The sequence below is a fragment of the Aethalodelphis obliquidens genome, unplaced genomic scaffold, assembly GCF_003676395.1.
Source record: "Aethalodelphis obliquidens isolate GAN/ISIS:26980383/991018 unplaced genomic scaffold, ASM367639v1 scaffold28, whole genome shotgun sequence".
NCBI lineage: Eukaryota > Metazoa > Chordata > Mammalia > Artiodactyla > Delphinidae > Aethalodelphis > Aethalodelphis obliquidens.
The window spans coordinates 17,887,932-17,913,402 of record NW_020837972.1 but is presented as its reverse complement, the minus strand read 5'-3'; the positions used below and the strand labels follow the sequence as shown (position 1 = coordinate 17,913,402).

The following is a 25,471-nucleotide window of genomic DNA, read 5'->3' as shown; positions in this document are numbered from 1 at the left end:
GTAGTCCAGTTTATCTATTTTTTCTTTTGTTTCTTTTTCTGTGTTTTTTAAAAACTCATTGCCAAATCCATTGACATAAAGCTTTTCCACTATGTTTTCTTAGAGTTTTGTAGCTTTAGGCCTTTGATCCATTCTGAGTTAATTTTTGTATATGGTGTAAGGTAAGGTACGTCACACTTTTGCATGTGGGTATCCAATTTTCCCAACACCATTTGTTGAAAAAACTATCCTTTCCCCAATGAACAGTCTTGGCACCCTTGTTGAAAATAATTTGACCATGTTTGTGAGAGTTTCTTTCTGGACCCTCTATTCCTTCATTCCTTTTTATGAGTGAATAATAGTCCATTGTATGGATATGCCATATTATACTTATGGTAAGCCTAATATTTCTCCATATTTAATCACAGGGTGTCGTCAGGTCTGTGACTAATGGATTACTGAGCCCTTGCCCGGGGCCTTGTTTGATCATTAAAACATTGTACCATTGTACCATCTGAAATTAGTGTCTGTTTTGTTTGTTTGCTTTTTGTTTGTTTGTTTTATCCTTGTCCACTCTCCATTTTGACTCCACAGCTTCACTGTGGAGAAAATCTGGTACACCTACCACGAAGAAAACTGCCAATACGTTCCTGGGAAAGACAAGCTCCATTGCTGGATTGTCTGCCTATGACTATTACAAACCCTGAATTAAATCTAAAATAACCCGTTTTGTAATCCACACTGCTAATATTCTCAGTCATACCCTGTGTAGCTGCAGAATGTTTTCTAATTTCGAAGCGGTGATTTTTGTCTTATCTATTACTCCTCCCTTCCCAACCCAAGTGCCAAGCTCCTGGCACACAAGCTTAGTGTTTGTTGGAGGGAAGAATCCAGAATACCCGCTAATATTTTTTGAGCCTTTCCTAAGCGCTTTTTGTCACAGTCATTGTCTCATGATCTCATATATTCCTCACAACGACCCTACTCCGTAGGTACGGTTATTTACCCAGGAGTAAAGTGAGGCTCGGAGGACTTAAGTAACTTGCAAAGGCCACACGCTGGTCAAGTGGAGGAACCCAGGATAGAGCCAGGTGCATAGCGCAGGGAATCTCCATTTAACTGAGGGTCAGATGCCGCCGGTCCCGGTGACCATAGGCCTGGAAGCTCTGCGCAACACAGACCAATAGACTCCCGCGCGCTGCCACCAACTGCTGTTTTCTGCTTTGCCGCACGCTTCAGGAAATATTCTCAGAGACCGGATCTGCCTCCCCGTACCATGCAAATTCTATGGCTGGAACACCTGAGTGCAGAAAGGAAAGAGTTGTGTGCTTTTTAGCCTCCTTCCCAGAATGCGGTGGAAACTCCGCCCCTGTCTCCGTGGACACCCGGCTTCTGCGGTGGCTGTCACCAAGGGCGGAGCTGGGGTCGCTGCCCCTCCCCGTCTGCAACAGCTCTCGGGCTGGGAGCGATCACTGTCACCCCTTAACCTCTCTGTTCCTCTTCGCGGCGGCCCTCCCTGTCCCTTGTCCTTTCGTGCCCCAACCACAACCTGGAGGCCACACTCCAGCACGGGCCTCCGCTGGGACGGTGCACCGGGAGTCCTGGCCAGAGATCTGCCCTGCGTGGCCTCCTCCTACAGCCCCTCTCCGGGCCCACCTCTCGGCTGCGCTGATTGGCTGCTCCTGCCCCGCCCTGAACAGGCAGGGTCCACTGACCCGCGGAAAGTTTTCCGTGCCGGGAGGAAGCTGGACATTTGGAGACTCCGAGAAAGCAGCAGCTCCGGAGGCTGCGGGGGTCTGGGCGGCCATGGAGGAGCCCCCTTTGCGAGAGGAGGAAGAGGAGGAGGGGGACGAGGCTGGGCCCGAGGGGGCCCTGGGCAAGAGCCCCTTCCAGCTGACCGCCGAGGACGTATATGACATCTCCTACGTGATGGGCCGCGAGCTGATGGCCCTGGGCAGCGACCCCCGGGTGACACAGCTGCAGTTCAAGATCGTCCGCGTCCTGGAGATGCTGGAGGCGCTGGTCAATGAGGGCAGCCTGACGGTGGAGGAGCTAAGAATGGAGCGGGACAACCTCCGGAAGGAGGTGGAGGGGCTGCGGAGAGAGAGCTCGGCGGCCGGCAGGGAGGTGAGTGCTGGGAGCGGCCACTGGCGGGGGGACGCTTTCTTCTCTTGAACATCCAAGCCCCTCAAAACAAATCACTACGAGTATGCAGTCCTCAGATTAGAAGCGTTAAGATGGTTAACATTAATCGAGCACTTGCTCGGTGCTGGCCCCTGTGCCGAGTGTGTTCTAAAGCAGCGGCTTCCTGCATTTTTGACCAGGACCTTGAGCAGTGGTTCTCAAGCTTTAGCAGCCATCAAAATCACCTTGAGTGTTCGTTAAAACACAGATTGCCCGGCCCCAGCTGCAGAGTTTCTGACTCAGTAGGTCTGCAATGGGACCTGAGACTCTGCATTTCTCACAAGTTCCAAGATGATGCTGATTCTCTTGGTCCAGGTTTCACACTTTGAGAAACTTTGACCTAGAGTAAGAAATGCTTTTTAACTAAAGAGAAATTAGTACTTATGACCACAAAAAGATACATATAAGAATATTCAGGGCTTCCCTGGTGGCGCAGTGATTAAGAATCCGCCTGCCAATGCAGGGGACACGGGTTCGAGCCCTGGTCCAGGAAGATCCCACATGCCACGGAGCAACTAAGCCCGTGCGCCACAACTACTGAGTCTGCGCTCTAGAGCCTGTGAGCCACAACTGCTGAAGCCCGCACGCCTAGAGCCCGTGCTCCGCAACAAGAGAAGACACCGCAATGAGAAGCCCGCGCACCGCAACGAAGAGTAGCCCGCACTCACCGCAACTCGAGAAAGCCCGCACAGCAACAAAGACCTAACTCAGCCAAAAATTAATTAATTAATTAAAAAAAAAAAAAAAGAGGGCTTCCCTGGTGGCGCAGTGGTTGAGAGTCCGCCTGCCCATGCGGGGGACGCGGGTTCGTGCCTCGGTCCGGGAGGGTCCCACGTGCTGCGGAGCGGCTGGGCCCGTGAGCCATGGCCTCTGGGCCTGCCCGTCCAGAGCCTGTGCTCCGCAGCGGGGGAGGCCACGGCAGTGGGAGGCCCGCGTACCGAAAAAAAAAAAAAATCGGAGCAGCTTTATTCATAATTGTGCCAAACTGGAAACAATCTAAATGGAAAAGAGGAATACATTTTTTAAATTGTGGTGCATTCATATAATGGGATACTACACAACAATGAAAAAGAGCAGAGTAGTGATACACACAACTGTATGGATGAATCCTACAGATACTACATTGAGAGACAGAAGCCAGGTACAAAAGAGAGCGTCCTGCACGTGGAATTCAAGAACAGGCAAACTAATCTTTACTTATAGAAGACAGGTTGATGGTAGCCCTGGGATGGGAGAATGGGGGGGGGGGGCAGGAGGGACATTTATAGAGAATTAATCCAGGTGTGGTTACATGGGTGTACACATATGGTAAAAATTGTCAAGCTATAAACTCAAGATTAGTGCATTTTTCTGTATATATGTTATACCCCCATTTTACAAAATTACATTTTACGTTGATATCCAGTATTGATGAAACAGAAGTTTCAACAGTTTACCCTAACTCTCCCTTACTAAACATGATGTACAGTCATACTTTCCTATTCTATTTTTATGAATTTTTAAATTATTTTGCAACTCACTGAATTAATATCATGACTCACTAGTGAATTTCCAGCTATAGTTAAAAAAAAAAAAAAAACTGCCCCAAGGGGATTATCCCATTTAATCCTCATACTATTATTATTCCCATTTTACAGAAATGGAGGCATAGAACAGTTAAGTAATTTGCCTGAGGACTTAACAAGTAAGAGGTGGAGGCAGGATTTGAGCTCAGAGATGCTAGTCATAACCACACGGTACTAAAATACAGACCTATGACCTTTCTTGTAGTAACATTTGATGAGTGACTGCACTGTGTGGGCTCTGGAGCTATGGCACTAAATTAGACAAGGTCCCTGCCTTCACGGAGCTTCACATCTAGTGGGAGAGGCAAGACACACAGACCTCCGAAACTAGACTACAGGATTACAAACTGAGAAGTATGCCATGAAAGGACAGTAGGAACTGGGTGGCTGAAACTCATAGGGAAGAGTGAAGGTTTCTGGTAGCTTCCTTGGTACTCTTTTATTTCACCTACTCATTGCTCACGGTGACAATTATATTTGTAGATAAGGTTCTTCTTTAGTATCCGTCATATGAGATGGTTGAGTGTCATGATTAGTAGCCTGACTTTTGAGATTCAAGAGCAGTTAAATGACTTGCCTAAGATCCCTCAGCTCACATTCTGTGCTCTTTTCCTGTCACCTCCAGCTCCAGGCACAAGGATATGGAGGAAGCCCCATCATGGACCATGAACAGTGTGGTCTGCACGGGGGCCGGGTCATTTCCTGTCTGGGGCATAGCGGACAAGCTTGTCAGCCAGCGGATGAGCTGGCATGTTTTCCTCCCAAACTGTAGTCTTAAGAACAGGGGTGGGGCAAAAGGCAGAGAAAATGAATATTTAGTGTCACTAGACAGTTTATAAAAATATGCCCTAGTGTTTCTTTCTTTCTTGTTTTTTTTAGTTACCATTTTTAGTTGTGGTAGACATAAAAGTTACCATCTTTTTAAGTGCAGAGTTCAGTGGCCTTAAGTACATTCACAGCCATTATTATGCAACCATCACCACCATCCTCTCCAAAACTCCTGTCTTGCGAAACGAAACTGAAACTCTGTACCCACTAAACACTAACTCCAAATGCCCCCTCTCCCTCCAGCCTCTGGTAACTACTGTTCTACTTTCTGTCTATATGGATTTACCTATTCTAGGTACTTCATATAAGCAGAGTCGGATAATCTTTGTCCTTTTGCCACTGGCTTATTTCACTTAATGTCCTCAAGGTTCTTCCATGTTGTGGCATGTGTCAGAATTTCCTTCCTTTCTAAGGCTGAATACTATTCCATTGTATGGATCCACCACAGTTTGTTTATCTGTCTGTTGATGGACACTTGGGTTGCTTCCACCTCTTGATTTGTGTGAATAATTTTGCTATGAACGTGGATCCATAAATCTCTCTTTAAGTCCCTGCTTTCAAGACTTTGGGGTATATACCCAAAAGTGGAATTGCTGCATCACATGATAATTCTATTTTTAATTTTTAAAGGATCTGCCATTCAGTTTTTCATAGTGACCACACCATTTTACATTCCTACCAGCAATGCACAAGCGTTCCAATTTTTCCACATCCTTGCCAACACTTACTTTCTGATTTGTTTGTTTGATTACAGTAGCCATCACAATGGGTATGAGAATAGTTTGTTTCCTTTCTTTTTTAAAAATTTAAGTTCAAAATTCAAGTGTTACAAAAGTGTTTGCCTTGGAAAAGCTCCCTCCCCATCTCTCTCCACCCCTAGCCACCACTTACCCTCCCTAGAAAAAATTAAAATGATCAGTTTCTTAAAGTACCCAGAGATACTTTGTGCAAACACAAGCAGATATGAATATATTTTTCCATTATTCACACAAATGGTATTATAATATATACCCCGTTCTGCCTCTTGCTTATTTTCACTTAACATGGCATGAAAGTTGTACTAAATCAGAATATAAAGAGCTTCCTCACCTTTTAATGGCTTTTGAAAACTTCCACTGTACAGTGTTATCAATTGCTCAACGTGAGGGTTCTTAACTTGGAGTTTTTGGAACCCCCCAAGAGGACCATGATTCTAATCCGCAAAATCTATGAACTTGCATGAGAAGAAATTGTATTTTTATTTTCACCAACCTCCATCTGAAATATAACAACAAACCACAGTAATATTAGCAGTACCTGTGACAATCACCAGTGGAAATCACAGATGTTTTCATATCCCATTACAGTGTAGTGCAGAACTCAAAACTTTGTTTTCCTTCTGTATCTTATTAGACCTGTGGCTACATCGTGTTATTTAATAAAGAAGCAGGTCTAGGAATCACAAATTTATTTTTAGAAGATTTTGATGAGTGTGTTATCTTAGTTGGTTTTCTTGTAATTCTATGCCTTTTATACATTTAAAATCAGTATTTTGAGATGAAATCCACGTGGGCTTTACCAGGCTGCCGTAAGGGTCCACGGCACAAAAAAAAAAAGGTTCAGAATCTCTGCTTTAACAAGTTTCCTATCAAAAGACCTTCATTTTCCAATCGTTTGCTCCGACCCCATGCAACAGTGAATTACTCTGACCTATAGCAGTTGGCCCCCTCAGTATCTAGGGGAAGTGGATTCACTGGGTCAAAGGAAAGCCACATTGGAAGTTGTTTTTTTTTTTAATTAATTAATTAATGGCTGCATTGGGTCTTCATTGCTGTGTGTGGGCTTTCTCTAGTTAAGGCGAGTGGGGGCTACTCTTGGTTGTGGTGCACGGGCTTCTTATTTTTTTTATTTTTTTTCAAAACCAGAACATTTATTGCGTGACTAATAATTGAAACCCTTAAGGTGAACTGGATGCTGCAACAGCTGCCCTCTTGGGTTTAGGTGTTGTTTCTTCACGGAATCCATGCCTGAATCTGCGGTATACAATTTTTAGGTGCCTCATTCGACCAGTCCCGGTGGTATTTCGTCTTTTAGCTTTAGCACTCCAGTTATACTTCCTCTTCCGCTTGGCAGCGTAGCCACATTTACCACAGGTCGACTTCTGAAGGTGGTAGGCCTTAGAGCCACAGCGGCGGCACAACGTGTGCGTCTTATTCCGACGCTTTCCAAACGAGGACGTTCCCTTCGTCATCTCGCTTCTGCCTCCGAGACCAAAGAGCTCGGGCTTCTTATTGTGGTGGCTTCTCTTGTTGCGGAGCACGGGCTCTAGGTGTGTGGGCTTCAGCAGTTGCAGCTCGCGGGCTCTACAGCGCAGGCTCAGTATCTGTGGCGCACAGGCTCAGTTGCTCCGCGGCAAGTGGGATCATCCCGGACCAGGGCTCGAACCCGTGTCCCCTGCATTGGCAGGCGGATTCTCAACCACTGCGCCACCAGGGAAGGGAAGTCCCCTACATTGGAAGGTTTAATAAGTATTGTCAAGTTGCACTCCAAAGGGGTTAAAGAGATTGGCTCCCTCTGCAATCGGTGAAGGAACTGGTTTCCCCACAGCTTTTACAACACAGTGTGTTTTCAAACACGCTGATGTTTATCAATCCGAGAGGAGGAATGTGGTCACTACTGCATTTCTCCTTATAGTGTGGCTTATTCTCTTTGTCACCTGTAGAATATTCCAGAGTGTGGTTGTGCCTTAGTTTGTTTAACTAGACTTCTGCTAATGGACATTTAGGTTGTTTTCAAATATTTGCTTTATTTTAACTTTAGCTTGAAAAAAATGTCAAACCTATGGAAGAGTTGCAAGATAAGTACAATGAACACTTGTATACCCTTCACCTCAATTCAGGTGTTATATTCAGGTGTATGTATATATGTGTTTGTGTGTGTGTATACTATGTCTTAAGAGATACACACTGAAGTATTATATACACACATATACATACATGTATATATGCACATATGTACTCATATTTAACAAATATTTATGTCTATATATTATTTATTCGCTCAGAATCTTCAGACATTATGTTAGCTGCAGAGTTAGTAAAAGATTAGGATCTTTCACCCTAAGTACTAAATACTTCAGTGTGTATCTCCTAAGACATACTGTTACATAACCACAATAAATAATTGAATTCAGGGGGAAAAGTTGGTAGAATACTAAGATCTAATAGGCCATCCCTATTCAAAATTCATAATAATATCCTTTATTGCATTTTTTTTTTTCTGATGCAAGATCCAATGCAGGGTTATACGGTACCTTTAGGACATATCTCTTTAGTCAGCTTTAGTCTGGAACAGTTCCTCAGCTTTTCCTTGTCTTTCATGACCTTGACATTTTTTGAAGATTGTATATCAGTTAGTCTGTAGAACGTCCTTCAACTTGGGCTTGTTCTGATGTCTCCTCATGGTTAGATTCAAGTTATACATGTTTAGCAGGGATACCACTTAAGTGTGCCTCATATCAGGAGGCACCTGATTCAGTTTGTCGTTATTGGCGATGGTAACTTCTATCACTTGGTTAAGGTGGTGTCTGCAAGATTTCTGCACTGTAAGGGTGTCTTTGTTCCCTTTGTAATGCATAAGTAGCCTATGGGAAAGTACTTTGAAACTGTGAAATATCCTGTTCCTCAACAGACTTTCACCCAAAAGTTTTAGGTCCGTTCATTAGTCTTGCCTGAATCAATTATTACTGCGTTGGTTGCAAAAGGATGATTTTCTGACTCTATCATCTTCTACACTTATTAATTGGCATTCTTCTGTAAAGTACAGATCCCCCTCCTCCTTTCTGGTATTAGTCCGAGTTCTCCAGAGAAATAGAACAATAGGTGATATGGATGTAGATATAGACACAGATGAAAATATTTATTATAGGAATCGGCTCACGTGGTTATGGAGGCCGAGAAGACCCACAATCTGCTGCCTGCAAACTGTAGAATAAGGAAAGCCGGTGGTGTAATTCAGTCCAAGTCAGAAGGCTTGTGTCAGGGGGCTGATGGCATAAGTCCTGGTCTAGGTCCAAAAGCCCAAGAACCAGGAGGGTTGATGTGCACTGTCCAAGGGCAGGAGAAGAAGGATGTCCTGCTCAAGCAGGGAGTGAATTCACCCTCTCTCCACCTTTTTGTTCTATTCAGGCCCTCAATGGATTGGATGAAGCCCACCCACACTGGGGAGGAGCCTCTGCTGTACTCAGGTCACCAAGTCAAATGCTAATCTCTTCCAGAAACACCTTCACAGTCACACCCAGAAATAATGGGTTAACCAGCTGTCTGGGCATCCCTTAGCCCAGTCAAGTTGACACATAAGATTAGCCATTACATCCCCATTAATTAGTTAATTAATTTAAATTTAAATTTTTATTTATTTTATTTTTTTGGCCACGCCACTCAGCATGTGGGATCTTAGTTCCCCGACCAGGGATTGAACCCATGCCCCTCGCAGTGGAAGCTTGGAGTCCTAACCACTGGACCACCAGGGAATTCCCTAAATTAAAAATTTTAAGTATGGATTCCTGAATCCTGTTTTTATTTGATGGGTTATTATCCATTCCTGTTACTATTCACGCGGATACTCAAGTCGTTCAGTTTGGCCAGTAGGAGTGCCTTCAAACTGTGTCCTTTTGATCTGTCTCCATCCCTTACACAGTGGAATGTTCCAGACTCAACTTGGACTTTCCCTGTTCCAGCCCTGGACTCAGCTATTCTCCAAGGAGCCCTGGCTCCTTTCTTGGAGAATGGTACTTGGAATTCTTGCCTCTTTACCATCAACCAAACACTTCCAACAGGCAACGTCTCATCTCATCAGATCCCTGGGAGTAGTAACAGAACAAGAGAAGTTTCCTTTCTGGGATGGACAGTCCATCCTCATGAGGGAAACTGTATAAGTGATATCTTTTCTTACAGGTGAACCTGGGACCAGACAAAATGGTGGTTGACCTGACAGATCCCAACCGACCACGCTTTACTCTACAGGAGCTGAGAGACGTGCTGCAGGAGCGCAACAAACTCAAGTCGCAGCTGCTGGTGGTGCAGGAAGAGCTGCAGTGCTATAAGAGGTGGGCTGTGCTGCCTGGGGCTCCTACACCGCAGAGCAAGACACTGCCTAGAATTCCTTGATATATTACATATCTGTTCTTATGTTCATCCAATCTACTTATTGAAGACCCACTATATGCCAGACACTATTCCTGGCACTGGGGGTAGAGCAGGAACAAAACAGAAAGTCCGTGCTAGTCTAGGGGGAAGACAGGCAATCAGCCAGAAGGCCTGCAATGAACACACAGGATAATGGTGGTGAATGCTGAAAAGAATGTAGATCAAGGTGACATGACAGAGAGCAGAGTGCTGGGGGGGCCCTGCTTTAGACTGGGTGGTCAGGGAAGACCCCCCTGAGGTGAATGACAAGAAGCAGCCAACCATGTAAAGATTTGGTTGCGTAAAAGTAGAACAAGAAGCGCAAAGGCCCTGAGGTAGGAACCCATTTGGCCAATTTAAGAGGCCCACCATGGTGGAACTTGGAATATGAGGTAGAGGACGGTCCAGAAGAGAGGGAGGGGTGGCCTTTTTGGACACAGGAAGGAGCTCTAGTTTTGGGTTTTTTTAAAAAATAAATTTATTTATTTTTGGCTGTGTTGGGTCTTCGTTGCAGTGCATGGGCTTCTCATTGTTGTGGCTTCTCTTGTTGCGGAGCACGGGCTCTAGGCACGCAGGCTTCAGTAGTCGTGGCTTGTGGTCTCTAGAGCTCAGGCTCAGTAGTTGTGGCGCATGGGCTTAGTTGCTCCATGGCATATGGAATCTTCCCAGGCCAGGGTTCAAACCTATGTCCCTTGCATTGGCAGGCAGATTCTTAACCACTGCGCCACCAGGGAAGCCCAGGAGCTCTAGTTTTATTGAAAGCGTAATGTGAAGATTTTGGGAAATCTTAAGGGAATGACACAGTCTGATTTACTATTTTTAAAGATCAATGTGGTGATTTTGATAACTGAATGACTTGGTTATGTGAGAGAATGTCCTTGTTCTCTGGAAAGACACTTAAGCATTTAGGAGTGAAGGGGTAAGATTCTTTTCTCCAGTATACTCTCAAGTGGTTCAGGGAGAAGATGGTTGCATGGGTGGATGGGTAGGTGGATAGGTGGATGGATGGATGGATGGGTAGGTAGATAGATACATGGATAAGCATTTGAGGGATCTGGGTAGATATATGGGAAGTTTTTGTACTAGGATTACACCTTTTCTCTAAGTTTAAAATTGTATAAAAATTACAAGTTAGAAAAGATCACAATAATACTGGGTAGAGGAGGAACTGTAGGACAAGCAAGAGAGGAAGTAAGGAAGCTGTTGACATAGCAGGTTTGGACTTCACTTTATCCTTCTGCACCACGTTTCCCCAAATAGTTTACTTTATGTAGGTATTTCTTGAAAAGGGAGCTCTAGGGAGTTCCCTGGTGGTCCAGTGGCTAGGATTCGGCGCTTTCACTGCTGTGGCCCGGGTTCAATCCCTGGTCAGGGAACTGAGTTCCCACAAGCCACACAGCGCGGCAAAAAGGAGCTCTGTGGTTGAATAATTCTGGGAAACACTGAGTTAAACAAAGCACGTTTCCTTAGAGGCAGGAGAAGGAAAGATCAAGAGAATAAAAACATGGTGCCAGGACTTCCCTGGTGGTCCAGTGGTTAAGACTTCGAGCTCCCAATGCAGGGGGCGCAGATTCGATCCCTGGTGGGGGAACTAAGATCCCACATACCTCAGGGTGCCGCCAAAAAGTAAAAACCAAAACAAACAAAATGTAGTGCCAACTAATATTTATCAATGCTTACCATGTGCTAAGTGTATCCCGAGCATCATTTCAATTAGTGTTCACAGCAAGCCTATGAGTTAGGGTCATGTTATCCCCAAGATGATCTAAGGGTCAGAGAGGTCAAGTACCTGCTTGAAGTCCCAGGGCTGGTGGTGGCAACCTTGAGACATGGCGTCAGACAGCCTGACATTAGAGCCTGAGCTTTTAATTATCATGCCACATTTGGACTCGGAAAGTTTGGAAGTAAGGAAATACTCTAATTCAAAACAAAACAAAGCCCCAATGATATTATTCCTTAAATTCATTCAATGTGGCATCATTAAGAGAGCATCAAAGTAAAAATGTCCTAGGAAGCTAAATCCAAAAGAGCTGAGCTCTGCCAACAGGAATTTAATTGTCTTCCTTCTGCTGAGGTTGGAACGCTGTTAATGGAAAGACCTGTCTTCATCTCATTTAATAAGTACTCCAGACACGGTTAATTAAAAAGAGGAACTCTTAGACTGCCGATGCCATGAGCAGCTGGCTAGTGAATAAAGCAACCCACGTTAGTTCCAGTTTTGAATTCCCAGAGAACAACAGATGTGCACTTCCCATCTCGTACAGGCCAATAGACAGACAGCAGGATTCTGTTTAGTCTCCTGTGTTATATATTCTGGAGAAACCAGAATGTCAACTGAGGTGTTCTCTTAGCAACTGCATCAATTTGGAGGCCGAAGCTCATACTAATGATAGTTTTAACTGAAAGCAGAGATGGTCGACTGTTTCCAAAGATGGTCACAACGGTTTTTCCCATCCTGCATTCCTTTTTTAATTAATTAATTATTTATTTATTTATTTTATTTTTGGCTGCATTGGGTCTTTGTTGCTGCGCGTGGGCTTTCTCTAGTTGCAGCGAGCTGGGGCTACTCTTCATTGCGGTGCGCGGGCTTCTTATTGCGGTGGCTTCTCTTGTGCATAGCACGTGCTCTAGGCGCGCGGGCTTCAGTAGTTGCGGCACACGGGCTCAGCAGCTGTGGCGCACAAGCTCTAGAGCGCTGGCTCAATAGTTGTGGCACACAGGGTTAGTAGCTCCGCGGCATATGGGATCTTCCCGGACCAGGGCTCGAACCCGTGTTCCCTACTTTGGCAGGCGGATTCTTAACCACTGTGCCACAAGGGAAGTCCCCCTGCATTCCTTTTCCAATGAAATTTTTCCACTCCTCTCATCGAAGTAGAGGTAGAGTCTATTTTCCGTCCCCTTGAATCTGGACGGCCCTATGACTTGCTCTGACCAATCGAATGTGGTAGAAGTGATGCTGTTTGGCTTCCTAGGTTAAGGCTCTAAAAGGCCTAGCAGCTTCCATGTTTGTGCTCTCAGATTGCTGCCTTGAGACCACCATGCTATGAGGAAGCTCAAGGTAGTCACATGGAGAGGTCACATGAAGAAGAACCAAGGTGCCCCATATGACAGCCCCAGCTGCATCCAGCCCCCAGCTGATCCTCCAACTGAATGCAGCCAGTTGAGAACCCCAAACTAGACCATCAGGAGAACCACCAAATGAACCATAAGAAACAGAGCCATCATGAGAAGTCATAAATCATCATAGTTTTAAATCACTAAGTTTTAGGGTGTTATGTAATGGTAGATAGTGGGAAAAGGTAATTTTTAGATGATTCTCATATGAATATTATTATAATAAATATATATAATAAAAATAGAAATAATATTAAGTAATAAGAGCCCACTCTTTGCAAAGAAAGAGAGAGAGGGGTAAATTCTGCTATCTGACATTCATACCTAAAGGGGTATCTCAGTCAGCTCAAGCTGCCATAACAAAACACCAGAGACTGGGTGGCTTAAACAATAGAAATTTTTTTTCTCACAGTTCTGGAGGCTAGAAGTCCAAGGTCAAGGTGCCAGTATGGTTGGTTCTGGCTCTTCCTGGCTTGTAGACAGCTGCCTTCTTGCTGTGTCCTCAAATGGTGGGGAGAATGAGAGAGCAAGCCGTCTGGTGTCTCTTCTTACAAGGGCACTAATCCCATCATGAGGGCCCACCCTCATGACCTCATGTAAACCTAATTGTCTTCCAAAGGTCCCATCTTCAAATACCATAACATTAAGGGTTAGGGCTTCAACATATGAATTCAGTCTGTAGTAAGGGGAAAATTGATGCCTATAGCATGGACATAAATTTACCAGTAGGTACCACAACAAAATACCTAAGTGGATCTAATGAGCTTACTGGGTCAGACTTTTTTTTTTTTTAATATTTATTTATTTATTTATGTGGCTGCATCAGGTCTTAGTTGCAGCATGTGGGCTCTCTAGTTGTGGCGCCCTGGCTTAGTTGCCCCACGGCATGTGGGATCTTAGTTCCCCGACCAGGGATCGAACTTGCATCCCCTGCATTGGAAGGCAGATTATTTTTTAATATTTAAAAAATTATTTATTTATTTATCTATGGCTGTGTTGGGTCTTCGTTGCTGCATGCGGGCTTTCTCTAGTTGTGGCGAGCAGGGGCTACTCTTCATTGCAGTGCACAGGCTTCTCATTGCGGTGGCTTCTCTTGCGGAGCACGGGCTCCAGGCGCCTGAGCTTCAGTAACTGTGGCACGGGGGCTCAGTAGTTGTGGCTTGCAGGCTCCAGAGTGCAGGCTCAGTGGTTGTGGTGCAGGGGCTTGGTTGATCCACGGCATGTGGGATCTTCCCAGACCAGGGCTTGAACCCGTGTCCCCTGCATTGGCAGGCAGATTCTTAACCACTCCGCCACCCGGGAAGTCCCATGGAAGGCGGATTCTTAACCACCGGACCACCAAGGAAGTCCCTGGGTCAGACATTTAAATGCTTCACCGTGGTCAGGCTTCTTTTGGTTGCAGGTGACAGAGATCCAATTCCAACTAGCTTAAGCACAAAAGGGAGTTTTATCAGTCACATAGCTGGGAAGGATCCTGGAACTGGTCTCAGAAATAAAGAAAAAACTGCAACTAAGGCCTCAGTGTTGGAATCAGGGACTGTGTGCCTCCTTCTTTCCTCTTTGCTTCTCTTTATTGGCCTTATTATTTTGTATTAAAGACAGTCCTCCTCTGAATCTTAGGAAGCATGGCTGCTGGCAATCAGCAAGTGAGAGAGAATAGCCTTCTTCCAACTTCTGTACATCAAATCCAGGGAAGTACTCTGGCCCTCTTTGGGTCACCTGACCTAAATATCTTATTGATCAATATCAATCTAGGTCTTATCACCATCTGACTTACTATATATTTTTAAATTTTACTTATTTATTTGTTTCTTGACTGTTTCCTTTCCCAATGGGATATAAATTGCATGAGAGAAGGTATTTTATCTATTTTGTTAATTGCTATATCTATATACATTGGTACAATTTGTAGCTTAATAATATTTGTTGAATGAATGAATGAATTCCATTTATTATCTCGCTTAATCCCTCAATCCTAGGAATTAGGTACTTTCATTATCCTTATTTTACTAATTAGGAAATCAAGGGTTAAGTTAGAGGATTTATACATGGTTATATTTCTAGCAATTGGAGAAGCTTAAAGTACCAGCCAATGGAATTAGCCAAGGGAAAGAAAGAAGAGGTGTCAACAGTGGAAAGGTGGAAGGAAGATTCTAATCATCTGAGTCAGAATGTCTAACTGTAACATTTCAATGATAATATTATTAATATAATAATAATTATTAAGCACCTTCACTTTCAGAGCTGCACAGATAAGAGATCTACAATAAAACAACCCACTTATTTGTCTCCTTTTTCCTAGTGGCCTGATCCCAGCAAGAGAAGGCCCAGGAGGAAGAAGAGAAAAAGATGCTCTGGTTACCAGGGCCAGCAATGCCAGCAGTAACAAAGAGGAGACAATCATAAGGAAGCTGTAAGTCACCTGGCTGCCCCCTGTTGCCACTAAATAATCACTAAAGGAAGGAGTTGGGGTGAGAGGGGGAGGTCCTGCTCTCCTGGTGGTGGTCTTGCAGCTGCTATGAAAACTCATTGCCGGTGTATTATAATATCTGCCAGGCAGTAGCGTAAGCATTTAACATATTTTAATTCATTGACTCTTCACAGTGACCCTATGAGGTAGGAACTATTACAATCCCCAACTTACAGATGGGGAAGTAAAGACCAAGAAGTAAAGTTACGTACCCAGGGTCACACAGATAGTAAACAGTGAAGTCAGGATTTGAACCCAAGGAAATCCAGATTCTACACTCCACTGCCTCCCTATGATATAATAACAAAAACCAAATAATAATAATATTACAACCACAAGAAAAACACAGTAACAATAATGATTGGAGTTTAAGGGGGCTAGTTCATCACCAACTTTGGAGGACCCTGGGTCTCCCAACGCTGGGACCCATAATGCAGTGTCCTCTGAATACCCCCTTCGTGTTCACACACCATTGTTAATCCCTTGTTTCTTTGCTTGCTGTGCCTCAAACCATGGGTGTGGGACACTAGTTAAAATTCAGATTCTCAGATATCAAGTCATCGGTTCTAGGATGAGGCCCAGAAATCTGGATTTTTACTAAATTCCCAGACAGTTCTGATGTGGGGAACCCTTGGACCACACCTTGAGATGTGCCTTTTCTGTCTACAGATAGATGTCAGCACAATTAGGCACACCTTTCCTCCACCCCAGGCTGAAGGGAGCAGCTGGTTTGCCTTGGTTGCTTTGAGAATGTCCGGCCTGGTGACAGTTTATCAGCTCCTGGTCTTTTGGATCGAAAGTGAGAAACAGCCTCGATCAGGGATCTCAAACTAGAAAGCCTACGGGGGCCAAGCACTTAATGTGGATGAGTGATGGGGCTGTGGGGTGGGGTAGGGGACAGTTGCCCCTCAGTTCTGTCTGGCCTAGGAATAACATGTTACCAGAGCTTCCGCTTCTTGAGTGAAGCCGAGAAGCCGGATTTGTTCATGGAATCTGATTTCCAAATGCTGGCAAATAATTTAAGATTAAAAATAAAGACTACGATCCAAACGACCCACCATCGCAGGCTGTATCAGGTCCTAGGCCACCATCTGGCTCTTGCTCCATTATTCCTGCCTCTCAGGGAGGGCTGAGGGGACCTTGTTTTCTTCCATTCATTCGGTCATTAGTCAGTCAACAAACCCTCACTGAGTCTATATTGTGCACCAGGTGTGGTGCTTAAGCTGGGGGTGCTGCAGTGACCTATTTTGCAAGGACTTCGTGGACTCCAACTTCACAGGGAAATAATTTTGAGGGATCAGAGATTCTGAGTTACCTTCCAGGGCAGGTTTAATTAAGATGCCTTTGTTTCAAGAGAGAGGAGAAATTTTTATTTTTATTTTTCTCTTTTTGGATCTCAGGAACATAGGGTTGCATTAGTGAGTCTCAGCTCATGGCACAATGCACCTCGCTGTGAGCGTAAGACCCCTTTCTTCTTGGTTTTATTTGTTCCCTCTTTATCCCCATCCCCCATTCCCATTCTGCTTCCCAGCTCCCCTCCCCCTCAGCCAGTCTCCTATGGGTATTTATTTACCATGTTCTAAAAATTGTATATTGTCTTTTGTGGATGTATTTTCAATAGTAACTGATATTTTGTTTAACACTTCATTCTGTTTCCTCGTATTGTTTTTTTTTTTCTTCACTAAGCACTGTTGTTGTTTTCTTTTTTATCAGGCACCCTTTTTTTTTAGAAAAAGAAATATATATTTAAAAAAATTTTTGGCTGTACCGTGGCATGCGGGATCTTAGTACCCCGACCAGGGATGGAACCCGTGCCCCTTGCAGTGGAAGCGCAGAGTCCTAACCACTGGACTGCCAGGGAATTCCCTCAGGAACTCTTTTTTAAATTTTAATAATATATTCTACTAACCCAACACATCCAAAATATTATCATTTCAACGTGTGATCACTATAAAACATTATTAATGAGATATTTTACATTCTTTTTTTAAAATAGTAAGCCCTTGAAATCTGATGTGTATTTTACACTGACAGCACATTTCAGTTAAAGACTCGTTATGGGGCTTCTCTGGTGGCACAGTGGTTAAGAATCCGCCTGCCAATGCAGGGGCCACGGGTTCGAGCCCTGGTCTGGGAAGATCCCATATGCCGCGGAGCAGCTAAGCCCGTGTGCCACAACTAGTGAAGCCCGCGCGCCCTAGAGCCCGTGCTCCACAACAAGAGAAGCCACCACAATGAGAAGCCTGTGCACCGCAACAGAGAGTAGCCCCCGCTCACCGCAACTAGAGAAAGCTCGTGCACAGCAATGAAGACCCAACGCAGCCAAAAATAAATAAAATTAATTAATTAATTTAGAAAAAAAAAGACTCGTTTTGTTTCAAGGGCTCAAAAGGCATGTGGCCACTGTATTGGACAGCATAGCTTTAGCCGATATATGGTCAGATGCTTTGGGCTTTGAGAACTGAGTTTGAATGATCTTTTTTTTTTTTTTTAGTATTTTTTATTTTAATCATACCTAACATAAAATTTACCATTTTAATTTTTTTTTTTTTTGCGGTACGCGGGCCCCTCACCGTCGTGGCCTCTCCCGTTGCGGAGCACAGGCTCCGGACGCGCAGGCCCAGCGGCCATGGCTCACAGGCCCAGCTGCTCCGCAGCATGTGGGATCCTCCTGGACCGGGGCACGAACCCGTGTCCCCTGCATCGGCAGGCGGACTCACAACCACTGTGCCACCAGGGAAGCCCTTAATTATTTTTTTAAAAATTGAAGTATAGTTGGACTTCCCCAGTGGTCCAGTGGTTAAGACTCCACACTTCCAACGCAGGGGCTGCAGGTTTGATCCCTGGTCGGGGAACTAAGATCCTGTATGCCGTGTGGCGCAGCCAAAAAAGAAAAATAATAATAAAGAAATTGTAGTACAGTTGATTTATAATGTTGTATTAGTTTCAGGTATACAGCAAAACGATTCAGTTATACAAATATATATATTCATTTTCAGATTATTTTCCATTATAGGTTATTACAAGATATTGAATATAGTTCCCTGTGCTGTACAGTAGGTCCTTGTTGTTCATCTATTTTATATACAGTAGTTTGTATCTATTAATCCCAAACTCCTAATTTATCCGTCCCCGCCACTTCCCCTTTGCTCACCATAAGATTGTTTTCTCTGTCTGTGAGACCATTTTAATCACTTTTAAGTGTACAATTCAGTCACATTAAATGCATTAAGATCCTGTGCGTCCACCACCACTATCCATTTCCGGAACTGTTTTGTCATCCTGTCCCGAAGCTCTGTCCCCATTAACCATTAACTCTTCTGTTCCCCTCCTCCAGCCCCTGGCACCCACCACTCTACTTTCGGTCTCTATGAATCTGACTACCCTTGGGACCTCATATAAGTGGAGACATGCAGTATTTGTCCTTTCATGACTGGCTCATGTGATTAGCATAATGTCTTCAGGTTCATCCATGTTGTACCACGTGTCAGAATTTCTTTCCTCTTTAAGGCCCAGTGATATTCCATGGTATGTATAGACCACATTCGATTTATCCGTTCATCTGTGGATGGACATTAAGCAGTTTTTAAGAGCTGTCCATATAGCAGCATAGACATCCAACTTGTTTCTGACCCCAGCGATGGGATCGCAGGTTGCCTCCCCAACTGTGGACAGTGCTGCAGTGAATATCTCCATGCTTCTTCATGTCCTCTCCTGGACCTGGGTGTGAATTTCCCAGGGATATATACCCAGGAGTGATATTGCAGGGCCGTGGGGCCTATCATCCAGGGTTCTTGCTTATCAACAAAGGCTCACGCAAAAGGAGTGACTGAAAAGATTTAAAGAAGGGACATTTTACAGACGTGGGAACAGAGATGCGGGATGGAGAAGCATGGAGAAGCATCCTGGGGTGGGCAGCAGAGGGGCGGGGGGAGGGAGCTGTGAGGGGAAGGGGGAGAGTCATACAGGCATGTGGCCTTTAGAAGAGGAGCACACAGTAACTAGTGAAACAAAGCCTGGCACGGACAGAGCAGGGAGTGAATGCCCTCACCTCTCTCTCTTCCCACCCTCCCCACGCGTGCAGGCGCTTCCCATTGGCTGAGCCCAGCCAGAAGCTAGAGGACAAGGGAGCTTGTTGAGATCCCCCACAGAGCTCAGCCGCCTGGAGCCGCAGGCTAGTGAAGAGAGGGGATGCTTCTGCAGGGGCAAACAGCCCTCCGAGTGCATGTCTTAGTTCAGTTAAGTATTACGCGCAGGCTCAGCGGCCATGGTTCACGGGCCCAGCCGCTCCGCAGCATGTGGGATCTTCCCAGACCGGGGCACGAACCCGTGTCCCCTGCATCGGCAGGCGGACTCTCAACCACTGCGGCACCAGGGAAGCCCTACCAGGCTTTCTTGAATGGCTGCATGAAACAGCTTTATCAGACGAGACCACCTGAAACCACATTTACTTACTCTTCCAACAAATACTTATTGAGAGCCTACCATGTGCTAGGCACTGGTCTAGGTGCTGGGGATACAGTGAGCAAGACGGATTCCCTGCCCTCATGGCGCTTACATTCCAGCAGGGGAGGCAGAGGGTGAACCGGTCAGGAAATGTACTAACGGGACAGCTTCAGATGGCCCTACCTGTGCTGAAGACCATTAAATAGGGTGCTGAGAAAGAGGTTGATCAGGAGCTGTTTTTTTTTTTTTTAAAGTTATTTTTGGCCATGCCACGCGACTTATGGGATCTTAGTTCCCCAAACAGGGATCGAATCCGGGCCCTGGGCGGTGAAAGCGCGGAGTCCTAACCACTGGACCGCCAGGAAGTTCCCGATAGGGAGCTACTTTAGATTTGGGGAGTCCCAGAAGACGTCTATGGAAAGGCAACATTCAAGCTGAGCCCTGGAAGGCCATAGCGACCTGAGTTTTCCCTGCCTTCCTGGCAGAGGGAACAGCAGGTGTAAAGGCCAGAGGCTGGAGAGAGCTTGTGCAACAGAGATCATGGTGGCTGGAGCGGCAAAGAGAAGGGAGGCAAGGTTGGAGAAGGGGAGGGAGCGGGTCATTCGGGGCCGAGTGGATCCCGGTGACGACTTTGGGTATCATTCTAAGTGCTTCGGAAAGACCTTGGAAGGTTTGAAGCTGGGGAGTGACATGTCCATAGTCACCTATAAAAAGGTCACTCTGGCTGCTTTGTGAAGAAGGGTTGAGGGGACAAGTAGGGCCAGTGGGAGTGTCTCTTCCCCAAGAAAGGGTCTCCCGAAGTAAGATAATGAATGAAAGAGCATCTCCACCCTACAGCAGGTGTCAGATCTGAAGGTGTTTATTTGGGACATTCACTGGCTGAGGATCTCACTGTAAACAAGGCTTCTAGACCCATAAGCTACTGGTTTCTTTCCTTTAATATTTATTTATTTATTTTATTTTTGGCTGTGTCGGTCTTAGTTGCGGTGTTCGGGATCTTTTTGCAGCACGCGAGATCCTCTGCTGAGGTGCATGGGATTCTCTCCGGCTGTGGCCCGCATGCTCAGTGGTTGCGACACACGCGGGCTTAGTTGCCCCACGGCATGTGGGATCTTAGTTCCCTGACCAGGGATCGAACCCGTGTCCCCTGCATCAGAAGGCGGATTCTTAACCACCGGACCACCAGGGAAGTCCCCATAAGCTACTGGTTTCTTTCTGCCTCTTCTAGGGGAGTTCTTTGGGTTACTTAATTGGAGTTTGAGCCTGATACGGCAAAAATACAATGTTTGTAAGCCAGCCTGAGGACACAGGTTTAAAGAGCGTGAGACCACAAATTCACGTCAGACAAGATTACTGAGCTAATGGAATGAATGAGTGAATGAATGAATGAATGACTCTCCGAAGGAGTAGGTCATGCTGAGAAGGATTTTTGTCTTTGTCCTGAGGACAGTGGGGAGCCATGCAAGGGTTTAAGCTGAGGAGTGACTGAGCTCTGCACAGTGACGCGGTCATTCTGGCCACCCCATGAGTGGATTGTGGGGGGAGGGGAGGCTGTTATGCTCCTCCTGGTGGCTTGGCCTGCGGGTGGCAGTGGAGGAGATGAGAAGTGGGGGGATCAGAACATAGCTGGGGCGTGGTGACTAAAATACAGCAGGTGGGCTGAGGGGAGACGAGTTGAGAACAACTCCTGGTTGCTGGCTTGAATGACGTTTCCTGAGACAGGGAAGTGGGGTTGGCGGGGTGTGCGCAGGCTCAGGGGGCGGGCGGCTGAGCCCTAACGCCTGTATCCGCATGTGAGTCAAGGGCTCGTCCTGCTGTTGCTGGCAGAGCTGCTAGCAGTGCTCAAGAGGTTTGTCTTTGACTGGAAGCAAGAGCCCGTATCCCCATCACTGACTTTTCAGCCCACCAGCCATCTTTCCTACAACTGGAAATAGCATTGACACTGTACTTTGTGTCACTGTACTTTGATCAACCCCAGATGTCATTCTGTTTTTAAAATTTTATTTATTTATTTTTGGCTGCACTGGCTCTTCGTTGCAGCGCGGGCTTTTCTCTAGTTGCGGCGAGCAGGGGCTACTCTTCATTGCGGTGTGTGGGCTTCTCATTGCGGTGGCTGCTCTTGTTGCGGAGCACGGGCTCTAGGCGCGCGGGCTTCAGTAGCTGTGGCACGCGGGCTCAGTAGTTGTGGCGCACAGGCTTAGTTGCTCCGAGGCATGTGGAATCTTCCCCGACCAGGGACAGAACCTGTGTCCCCTGCGTTGGCAGGCAGATTCTTATCTACTGCGCCACCAGGGAAGCCCCCAGATGTCATTCTTCCTTTTCAAAACTTTGCATGAGGGGGACTGAAAGTTTGTTACTCATGCCTCAGGGGATATCTTTATATGTTTTATCTGTTATATCCAAGAACTTACATGTTACTCTTTATTCATTGCAAATATCTATTTTATAATTGTAGGTACCATTGAGAAGTTATCACTTCCTCTACAATAAAAACCACTTAAAATCAGAAATTAAAAAAAAAGAAGGTTCCAGACTCCATCTGTCAGTCTAGCACAGTAGTTATGTGGGCTCTGGGCCCAAGTCCCAGTGGTTCCAAGATATGCTGTGTGACCTTGGGCCTGTTACTTAACCTCCCATAACCTCAGTTTGCTCATCTATAAAATGGGGGTATTGATTGTACTCACCTCCTCATGTTATGAGTTTGAAATGAGCTAGTAGATGGAAAGCCCTGGAACAGTGCCTGTCCCATAATGAGCCCCGAGGAAATGGCCTGCAGGAGCTGCTTACAGATTTTGCAGGAGGTTCTGCACCTCCCACTTCAGAACTCGCTCTGTTTCCTCTGACCCCTCTCTCTCTCCACCCAGGTTCTCTTTCCGATCAGGGAAGCAGACATAGATCTGGGACCATGGCTCAGTTCTCAGAAGACGACTTCAAAAATCATCTCTCAGTGCCAGTGCGTACCCACTGCACTTGCTCCTTTGTTTCCCCTCAAAGCCGTCTGAGGAGGAACGGATGAGGTTTTCTCCCCGGCTGCAGAATTGAACACCCCCGAAGGCTGGGCCAGGGCGAGTGAAGCGGCACAAAGAAACCGAGAAAGCAGAAGGAAAGCGAAATGGGGCCACCTGCAGCCCCACTTCAACCCCCCAAGAGGCCCCCAGCGTGCGGATGTGCTTTCTGCTTCTCAGGGCTCACAAACGACCCAGGTCTTTACTGCGTAGCTGCAAAATACACCAGCCCAAATCGGGGGCGGGGGGGGGAGAAGAGGATGCAGGACCATCTGGTACGGACTTTGCAGTGATGACTTCACTGATATTTGGTGACTATTTGGTTTTGCTAATGTGACTTTCTTTACATGATTTTTTAATTAAAGTAAAATGACTTTTACACTTTCTGTGTTTTAGAGTGGCCTCTTAGAGTGACGTGACCTTGTGTAAGTTACTTCAGCTTTTTGGAGTCTTGGTTTCCAAATCTGTGAACTGTATACAGTTGACCCTTGAATAACACAGATTGAACTGCGAAGGTCCACTCACACACAGATCCTTTTTCAATAGTAAACACTGTAGTACCGCACGACCTGCACTTGGTTGAATCTGCGTATACGGAGGAAACTCGAATAGGGAGGGCTGACTATAAGCTGTATGTGGATTTTTCGACTGTGGAGAGGGTGGGTGTCCATAATTCTCTGCATTGTTCAAGAGTCAAATACACACACACACACGTATATATACATGTATAACGTATGTATACCTACCTACATATATATATGGTGCACATACATCTCATTGAATCTAAGTGAGGCACCATTATTTTGTGTGTTGCTATGACAGGAAAAATGCTACAAATTATAACATTAAGATGCTATTGATTTTAAGGCTCATCCTGATTTCAGCAATGTTAAAATGTGGAAAAAAATAAGTGCATTTAGGAATCAATGAAATACAGTCTGTAGATAGCGGGAGACTATACTTTGCAAAGAAACTAATGAGCCTGCTGAACTCACCCTATGAGCCTGTCTTCTTAGTGAATAACACTGGCTTACTGAACGTGTTTCCCTGCTGCCTGGATTATCTCATTTATTCCTATAACATCTGAGGAGATGGGGACTAATACTAATCGTCCAGTTTACAGATTTGGAAACCAAGACCCCAAGAGGTTAGAGTACTTCACACGAGGTCACGTAGCTGGGAAGTTACTGCCCAGAATGCACACGGAGGCCTGATTCTAAGGCCTCGGTTCTTATCTGTGACGCTCTATGTACCCTATTCTCCAAAAAGTGCAAATATTAATAATGAGTGCAATTTACTATATGCCTTGCCCACACCTATATATGTTGCCTCACCTTATCCCTATGGGATGGGCGTTACTATTATTCCCGTGGTTCACCCAAGCACGTGCCAGCACAGTGGGGCTAAGGGGCTTGTCTAAGGCCCCAGCTGGAAAGTGATAAAAGTGGGACTTGAACCCAGGTGCCAAGGCCAAGACCACTCTGCCTCCCAAGAAGAGTCGGCAATGTTCAAATGTCTGATCCAGAATGCCATCTCAGCAGCATCTTAGATCGGGGGGGTCCTGATTCCTGTAACGCTGCAACCCTGACTGGTTGCTGCCCTCTTAACAGCAGGGAGGGAGGAGGATTTCTGCACCTTGGAGGTGAGAGCTGACTTGGGAAACGAACCCGAGCATCCTGACTTCAGAACCGCAGACGCTGGGGTGTGGCCGTTGGAGCGCCAGAAGCTAAGTTCTTGGAGCCGGGCCCAGTGTGACCACAGACAGCAGAGACACGGCCGCTCCCACACTGCAGGCTTCCAACTCCAAACCCAGCCCCAGGAGGAGCAGGCTTAGAGGCAGTATCTATCAGTCCTGGGCACTTGTAAACAGGGAATGATAGAAAACCACCCACAATTTTCATCCTAATAACAGCTAACATTGATTACTGAGGATCATCTATGTGCAAGTACTTTTTATGTCTCAAACTCATCCAATCCTCACCATCACCCCGACACAAGCACCAGTGTCATCTTCGTGTCACCAGGGAGGAAAGTGGCACGCAGGGCGGTTAGGTAACCCGCCCAAGGTTATACAGCTGCTAAGTGGCTGGAACCTGAGGTTCTGTTCCAGGGCCGAGCACTTGGCCACCAGGCCACACTTCCCCTCCAACGTGAGGAGGCAGTAATACGTGACGACTGAATCCTGCGGAAACCCCTGCAAGGCAGGTGGGCAGAGGCTGTTCTGAACCTGATGGACAAATTTCAGAGGGTAAGTGATTTGTTCAGGGTGACAGCTGACAAATGCTTAGAGCCGATCGATGCCGGGAATGGCTCTTCCACCTGTAAACCAAGGACTCTACCCACCATCCCAACCTGCCTCTAGTGCCTGGGGCTGAGGGAACTAAGCCTCTCGGGGCGGGTGGTGGCGTGTGCGGTGGGGATGGCGATCTGGGCTGGCGGCGGAGCGGGGGACACGACGACTTCCAGCACCATTGAGACGCCTACCTGAGAATCAACTCTAGCACGTTAGAAACAACAATGACAGTTACAACAGCTAAAATGTATGCTACTTGCCAGGCATTGTTCTAAGGGGGCAACATGTTTAACTTTTAATCTCCACAAGCAACCTCTGACCCCCCCCTCATGATAAAAATGAAGAGACTGTCCCCTAGGAGGACAGTCACCAAAACTGATTCACACTGGTGTGTGGCCCTTTGTAAAATAAAACGGGAATTC

The 25,471-nt window shown here is 45.9% G+C and overlaps 1 protein-coding gene and 1 pseudogene across 3 annotated transcripts; one reads left to right on the top strand and one right to left on the bottom strand.

Annotated features, from left to right (window-relative positions):
- The first annotated feature begins 1,450 nt into the window (after window positions 1-1,450).
- On the top strand, window positions 1,451-23,142 carry RILPL2 (Rab interacting lysosomal protein like 2). 2 transcript variants are annotated; one of them, XM_027125020.1, is made up of 4 exons: window positions 1,490-2,106; window positions 9,491-9,642; window positions 15,138-15,248; window positions 22,616-23,142. In XM_027125020.1, exons 1-4 carry the CDS (start codon window positions 1,786-1,788, stop codon window positions 22,644-22,646), a joined length of 615 nt encoding a protein of 204 aa, XP_026980821.1. In that variant the 5' UTR covers window positions 1,490-1,785; the 3' UTR covers window positions 22,647-23,142. The 2 variants fall into 2 exon arrangements, with proteins under 2 accessions (XP_026980822.1, XP_026980821.1); XM_027125021.1 differs by lacking the exons at window positions 15,138-15,248; window positions 22,616-23,142 and adding an exon at window positions 14,456-14,904 and having other exon boundaries at window positions 1,451-2,106.
- On the bottom strand, window positions 6,444-6,822 carry LOC113629953 (60S ribosomal protein L37 pseudogene; annotated as a pseudogene). Its single transcript, XR_003436766.1, has one exon. The product of XR_003436766.1 is annotated as a 60S ribosomal protein L37 pseudogene (transcript).
- Window positions 23,143-25,471: the final 2,329 nt, after the last annotated feature.